At 40.5% G+C, this 7,961-nt stretch overlaps 1 protein-coding gene across 1 annotated transcript in view; it reads left to right on the top strand.

Annotated features, from left to right (window-relative positions):
* The first annotated feature begins 912 nt into the window (after positions 1 to 912).
* RFC1 (replication factor C subunit 1) overlaps positions 913 to 7,961 on the top strand; it is a 77,252-nt gene continuing 70,203 nt past the window's right edge. The window contains exon 1 of the mRNA XM_027544292.1: positions 913 to 1,059. Within this exon, the coding sequence (XP_027400093.1) occupies positions 1,057 to 1,059 (3 nt within the window). The 5' untranslated portion in view covers positions 913 to 1,056. The remainder of the gene's footprint in view (positions 1,060 to 7,961) is intronic.

Raw genomic sequence — 7,961 nt, 5'->3', positions numbered from 1 at the left:
TATCTTTCATTGCAGAGATACTGGGTGTGATAAGATGCAAGATGGAACAAGGGGTGGGTGAGGGTGGATAAGGAATTGAAAGTCTAGGGCCAAACCTGGAGATACTGCTCTTCCTATTAAACTACTTAAGGTCTCCATTTTCTCTTAAAATTGTATGCAAATGTCACATTCTATTCCCAAATGCCATTGCTTATCTATTAATATAAAACTTGTTTACTCCAAAGCTTTTGGGATCATCGTTCTTCTAGGGAGATGTACCTCGTTTGCGCCTTGGCTTACAACACACTTCTTTGAGAGACTCAGCAGCAGCTGAGGTAAGTTTGGGAATTTGAAGGCCTAGATTCTCAGTTAGGGCCCCTAGCTTGTTTGGGCGTTATATTCTTCATTTATAAAATGGAGTGGGTGGTAATGACTATTTTACCAAAGTCTTTTTTGTTCTGGAATTATACAATATAAAATTGTCCTAAAAGTGTTTTCAAAGTGTGGGTCTCCACTTAAAAGTAGGCGAACAAAACCAACTGGATTGGTCAAACATTTAAAAGAAGATCAGGGTAAATACTGTTTGGTGAAATTTTTATTTCAGAATAGATGTTAAAATGTAATTTGTGAAACATACACCTAAAATGTTTGCCTTACTGCGGCTGGTAATAGAAACATTTTCTAAAAAATATAAACATTTTAAAGCTACTAAGGAGGGCAATGAAACCTCCAAAGGTGCCTGCCCTCGGAGGACATCGATCTCGAGACCTCCCCAATTGAGGGCCCCTACCCAAAGTCGAAGGCGCAAAACAAGGCTCGGACCATGGTCCAGCCACTCCTTGCGACGCCAGCGTCGCGGCGGTCTCAAGGGCCGCACCTGGGCTCACGTAGCGCCTCCCGCCTCCCGCCGGGACCCAAAAGAAGCTGCGCGCCTCCTGACGTCATCACCGGGCGCCGCTGCCTCGACCTCCTTCCACTTCGCGGGAGAAGTTGTTGGCGCGAATGGATCCCGAGCCCCGGTAACGGATTCCCCAGCCGGCCGGGCCTGCTTGCTCGCGCGTTCATCCGTGGGCTGCAATGGTGAGCCCTTGGGAAAGGCTTCGCGGCTGGGGGGCTGGGGAGAGTTCGCAGGCAGGGCGTGGACCTGGCTTTCCTGGCGTGGAGGGTCTGGGAGGACCGGGATGCGTGGCCCCGGAAGGAAACGAAGGCACGAAAGGGGCTAAAAACTGGGCTCCGGGCGCACAGCTTTCCTTCCACTGGGGGCTTCAGCTTTCGGCCGCAGCCAGCGCGCAGCGCTCTTGGTGCTGCGCGGCAGCTTCACATTTTCCCACTGTTGGGGGAAGGGAGGAAGGAAGGGAGTAATGAGGTGATTTGGGGGGCTCAGGGGTAAAGTTGCTTTTCCTGTTAAGTGTTGCCTCCAGCCTCTGTTTGAGTCCTGCCTAAAGCGTTGATTTCAAGCTTTGGGTGTCAGAGAAGAAGAATCGAACAAACTTCCTTTCTGATGAACAAGTTTCAGGCCTTCAACTTTCGTCTTTAACAACACCGCGAAATGCTCTCATGAATAAGTTTCTCAGCCTTCAGTTTTCGTACTTTGCTCATTAGCAGCTCCGCGAGGTGCTCATCAGCCGTTTTAAGATCGAGGGCACGGGGAGGATGTTTTATTGTGTTCAGATGAGTTCATAGAAATTAAAGGGATAATACGGTTTACAGGAGGGAGGGCAAACCTGGGAGGAGCAGCTGTAGTGCATTTGACAGCTGTCATCGCTTGTCACCTGATATTAAAAATAATCTTAAAAAAACCCTCAGTGCCTAATTCTGCATAAACCATATAAATAGTGAAATAATTATGCAGCCGTCAAAACAAAACATTCATGCTAGAATGGCAGTAGATACTAGTGTGTGTTTGAAATATTTTAATGTAAAGGATAGTTTATTGTGCTGCGTTAAGCTGGAGTCTACTTAATAATCAGACATTTTTTTTCAGTCATTTTATTTGTCACAGTGTCAACATTCTGGGCTGTGTGTGTGTAATTTTATGCCAGATTCGGAAACCTTACAGCCCTTTGTGTTTCTTCTCAGAGAAGGATGAAATAATGATAACAGCGTAATAGCCAGCTTGTAGCAAGTATCTTCAGGTGGCTATGTGGGCTGTTTGTTTTACATGTCTTTTCTCATTTAAACCTCACAGCAATCCAGTTTTAAAGATGGTAAAGGGGGCCTTTAGAGTTTAAAACACTTTGTGATGTAACTAATAAATGGTTGAACTAGAGTTAGAACCTAGGTTTTTCTGACCACCACATTATGCCACCCTCCTAAAATGACTGTAATTAGTAATTACATTTTGGACTTAAGGCACTGCATGGTAATTGTGGAAAATTCTTAAGATTTGGAGTCTTGAAGGTAAGAGTGAGGCGATGTTTTGGTATTGCTCTGCCATTTAATGATGAAGTGGTTTTTGAGCAAGTAAATACCTTAACTTTAACCTCTTAAATTATGTTTCCTTAACTGTAGAGAGGGAGAAATACAGCTGCCTTGAGTGATTGTCTTGAAGGTTAAACAAAATCATAAATGTAAAGCTTCTCTTGTGGTCCCTGGCTTGTGGTAGGAAACATACAACTACATGACCAATGATCTGTATTTCTCAGGAAGGATTGTGTGGAACATTAAAGAGTTTAAGGGGCATCAGAGATACCTTTGATGTTGTCAGTTATGGAGAATGATAGCTTATGTAGTCAACTTTTGATCATTCAGGTACTTTACATAATTGGTTCTTCTTAGTACTCCTGTTAAAGGTGCAGATGAAAAATAAAGCCCTTCTCAAAAAAAGTGGGAGTCAAAGGGATCGGTTTTGCTGTTTGTTTGTAAAGGGAAAAGATTCTATAAAGAACATAACAAGTTTGGATTTTATTGGTGTTTAGTTCTCTCTTTAGTACAAAAATGAGCAGATCCTCGACCAAAATTCTGTTCAATCTATGTTTATTAGACACCTGGAGAAGGCAATGGCACACCACTCCAGCACTCTTGTCTGGAAAATCCCATGGATGGAGGAGCCTGGTGGGCTGCAGTCCATGGGGTCGGGAAGAGTCGGACACGACTGAGCGACTTCACTTTCACTTCTCACTTTCATGCATTGGAGAAGGAAATGGCAACCCACTCCAGCGTTCTTGCCTGGAGAATCCCAGGGACTGGGGAGCCTGGTGGGCTGCTGTCTGTGGGGTCTCACAGAGTCGGACATGACTGAAGTGACTTAGCAGCAGCAGCAGCAGCACACAAGTTATATTGTACAGTAGTTTGTAACTTTGTTTGGATCACAGCTCTCCCTTTGATAATGTGGTGAATGGTATGCAAGTTTGCTGCCCACAGAAATACGTAAGGACATAAACACACCACTTAAGGGGATTCACATATCTTCTGAGGCCCTTCGATAGATGTAAGGTTAACAACTCTTGCCCTGGGAGCTGCATCTTTTTCTCAAATCTTTTCCAATTAAAAGTTATCAAAGGTGTAAAATACTGTGTATCTACAAAATGGAATACTGTGCAACCATCAAAAAGAGAAAACTTTGTGCCCTGATACAGAACAGTTGCCAAAATAATTCAGTGAAAAAAGAAGATACAAGACAGTATGTAAAATATGCTGCCAGTTTATTGTAGAAAAGGAGAGAAAAGAATATATACATATTTGCTTGAAGATGGGAAGGATACACAAGGCACTGATAACATCTGTTGCCTCCAAAGATGGGAAATGTGTGTCTGAGAGGCAGGGTAGGAGGGAGACATTTTACCCTTTTGAATTTTTGAACCATGTGAATATAATGTCTATTAAAGGAGTTGAAATGAAAATAAATAGAATAAAAAGTAGCCATGTAAATGATTTGGATTGCTATGAGGATTTAATTATTTGCTTAAAACATTAATAAAACTTGAGAGATGCCATTTAAAAAAGTCAACATATTTAATTCATTGACTGTCATAGTTATTTATTGAAAATACGGAGAAGTTTGAATTAGACAGGCATGAGACTTGAGGGATGAGAGAGGTGAGAGCACATCTAAGCTGCTGCTTTGCCATATTCTAGGGGAGACCTTTCACATTGAAGTTTACTGCATGAATGCGTCCCTGGAGCAGTTGTCACCCTTTTGTATTAATAATGTAACTTTTGCCATTTGTACTAGTACTTGACGTATAAGACTCTTCTTTCCTTTCCAGGCTCATCTATCTGTTCTTTGAGTGTGTTAAGCTGGTTCTGTCTCAGCTTTTATTTTTATTTCCTCTCCTTGGGATACTCTTCCTCCTCTTGGAATACTCTGCCTTTTTCTCACTCATTCAAGTGTCAGTCATCACTTCCTCAGAGCTTTCCGCGTCATATCTAAGAAACCCATTACTTAATCCAGGGTCATGCAGATTTATGCTTCTATTGTCTTCTGACAATTTTATAGTTTTAGCTCTTAACATTTAGGACTTTGATCCATTTTGAGTTAATTTTTGTATATGGTGTGAAGTTGGGGGACGGGGTCCAAGTTTTTTTTTTTTTTTTTGCATGTGGGTCTCCAGTTGTTTCTGCACCACTTGCAAAGTATTCTTTTCTCATTGAATTGTCTTGGCTCCCTTGTCAAAAATCAGTTTACCGTAAGTGTGAAGGTTTCTTTCTGGACACTGAATTCTATTCCATTGATCTATGTGTTTTCCCTAAAGCCAGTAATGCACTGGCTTTATTACTGTAGCCTTGTGGCGCATTTTTAAATTGGGAGGTGTAAGTCCTTCAAATTAGACCTTTTTCAGGATTGTTTTGCCTGTTCTGGATCCCTTGAATTTCTAAAATATAAATTTTAGAATCAGCAAAGAAGCCAGCTAGGATTTTGTTAGGGATTGTATTGAATCTGTAAATCAATTTGGAAAGTATTGCCATCCTAACAACATAATGTCTTCTGATCCATGAATATGGGCTATCTTTCCATTTGTTTGTGTCTTCTTTAATTGCTTTATACAATATTTTATAGTTTTCAGAGTATGGATTTAACACTTCTGTCAAATTTATTTTTAAGTATTTTGTTCTTATTGATGATGCTATTTTGTTCTTATTGATGATGCTATAGATGGAATTGTTAATTTCATTTCTGGTTTGTTCTTGTGAAAAGTATAGAAATACAGTTGGTTTTAGTATATTGATCTTGTATCCTGCAACCTTGTAGAACTCATTTAAATTAGTTCTAACAGTTATTTTAGTAAATTCCTTAGGCTTTTCTTTATTTAAGATCATTTCAGCTGCAAATAAAAATAATTTTGCTTCTTTCTGCCCAATCTGGTATGCCTTTTATAATTTATTTTTGCCTAATGGGTTTCTTTTTTTTTTTTTTAACCAGAGTGTTGAATAAGAGTGGTGAGAATGGATCTCTCTCCTGAACTTAGGGAATTACATTCCAACAGCTTACCTGTCGTTTTTAAAGTATAAGGTTTTAATATAATTTAAAATTGTTTAATTTCATTTGTCTATTCTGTGCTGCTGTTAATATACAGTTTTAGTCAGATATATCATTTTGCATTTAACTCTTTTTCAGGATAATAGAGTTTTGCATTTGGATAGATTTTGTGATGTGTGTTGGTGATAATCAATTTCTGCTTGTGGATTTGGTGGATGAATTAAACATATTAATCAAAAATATTTGTATTTCTTTACTTTCAAAATAGAGAAGTAAAGCCAACCCCACAGAGCACTGCAGTGCTTATTTTGCATAAAATCCTGTACTCTTCAAAGTCAGTGAACAGAGTGCATGATATGGTTTCTCTTTGCATTTTTGGTAGACAGATATAACTTGTTGCTGGTTGAGCCCATGTGCAGTGGAAAAGTTACTAGCTGTTTGGTTATACTTCAAGGTAAATATGTATTAGCTTTTGTGCTTTGATCTTTTAAAGTTAAAAGGTCATTATGGTAGCTTCCTTTGTGCAGGTTTAGGAGTATTTATTGCAAAGATTTTTTTTTTTTTGTCTCTAACTCTACTAATAGATTTGTAATTAGCAGATTTGGAAACTTCTAAAAAATTAATAATTTTTTTTTTGAGTATTGGTGAGATCTGGTACTTTGTCTGGACTTAATGTCAGTTCAGTTCAGTCGCTCAGATCAGATCAGATCAGTCGCTCAGTCGTGTCTGACTCTTTGCGACCCCATCCAGCCATCTTATCTTCTGTCGTCCCCTTCTCCTGCTCCCAATCCCTCCCAGCATCAGAGTCTTTTCCAATGAGTCAACTCTTCGCATGTGGTGGCCAAAGTACTGGAGTTTCAGCTTTAGCATCATTCCTTCCAAAGAAATCCCAGGGCTGATCTCCTTCAGAAGGACTGGTTGGATCTCCTTGCAGTCCAAGGGACTCTCAAGAGTCTTCTCCAACACCACAGTTCAAAAGCATCAATTCTTCGGCGCTCAGCCTTCTTCACAGTCCAACTCTCACATCCATACATGACCACAGGAAAAACCATAACCTTGACTAGACAAACCTTTGTTGGCAAAGTAATGTCTCTGCTTTTGAATATGCTATCTAGATTGGTCATAACTTTCCTTCCAAGGAGTAAGCGTCTTTTAATTTCATGGCTGCAGTCACCATCTGCAGTGATTTTGGAGCCCCCCAAAATAAAGTCTGACACTGTTTCCACTGTTTCCCCATCTATTTCCCATGAAGTGAGGGCCCCCGATGCCATGATCTTCGTTTTCTGAATGTTGAGCTTTAAGCCCACTTTTTCACTCTCCACTTTCACTTTCATCAAGAGACTTTTGAGTTCGTCTTCACTTTCTGCCATAAGGGTGGTGTCATCTGCATATCTGAGGTTATTGATATTTCTCCCGGCAATCTTGATTCCAGCTTGTGCTTCTTCCAGCCCAGCGTTTCTCATGATGTACTCTGCATAGAAGTTAAATAAGCAGGGTGATAATATACAGCCTTGACGGACTCCTTTTCCTATTTGGAACCAGTCGGTTGTTCCATGTCCAGTTCTAACTGTTGCTTCCTGATCTGCATACATACCTCTCAAGAGGCAGGTCAGGCGGTCTGGTATTCCCATCTCTTTCAGAATTGTCCACAGTTTATTGTGATCCACACAGTCAAAGGCTTTGGCATAGTCAATCAAGCAGAAATAGATGTTTTTCTGGAACTCTCTTGCTTTTCCCATGATCCAGCGGATGTTGGCAATTTGATCTGTGGTTCCTCTGCCTTTTCTAAAACCAGCTTTAACATCAGGAAGTTCACGGTTCACATATTGCTGAAGCCTGGCTTGGAGAATTTTGAGCATTACTTTACTAGCATGTGAGATGAGTGCAATTATGCAGTAGTTTGAGCATTCTTTGCATTGCCTTTCTTTGGTATTGGAATGAAAACTGCCCTTTCCAGTCCTGTGGCCACTGCTGAGTTTTCCAAATTTGCTGGCATATTGAGTGCAGCACTTTCACAGCAGCATCTTTCAGGATTTGGAATAGCTCAACTGGAATTTCATCACCTCCACTAGCTTTGTTCGTAGTGATGCTTTCTAAGGCCCACTTGATCACACCATTGTGATTATCTGGGTCGTGAAGATCTTTTTTGTACAGTTCTTCTATGTATTCTTGCCATCTCTTCTTAATATCTTCTGCTTCTGTTAGGTCCATACCATTTCTGTCCTTTATCGAGCCCATCTTTGCATGAAATGTTCCTTTGGCGTCTCTGATTTTCTTGAAGAGATGTCTAGTTTTTCCCATTCTGTTGTTTTCCTCTATTTCTTTGCATTGATCGCTGAAGAAGGCTTTCTTATCTCTTCTTGCTATTCTTTGGAACTCTGCATTCAGATGTTTATATCTTTTCTTTTCTCCTTTGCTTTTCGCTTCTCTCCTTTTCACAGCTATTTGTAAGGCCTCCCCAGACAGCCATTTTGCTTTTCTGCATTTCTTTTCTATGGGGATGGTCTTGATCCCTGTCTCCTGTACAGTGTCATGAACCTCAGTCGCTCAGTCCTGTCCAATT

Source organism: Bos indicus x Bos taurus, chromosome 6, assembly GCF_003369695.1.
Source record: "Bos indicus x Bos taurus breed Angus x Brahman F1 hybrid chromosome 6, Bos_hybrid_MaternalHap_v2.0, whole genome shotgun sequence".
NCBI lineage: Eukaryota > Metazoa > Chordata > Mammalia > Artiodactyla > Bovidae > Bos > Bos indicus x Bos taurus.
This window is presented reverse-complemented; position numbering and strand designations above follow the sequence as displayed.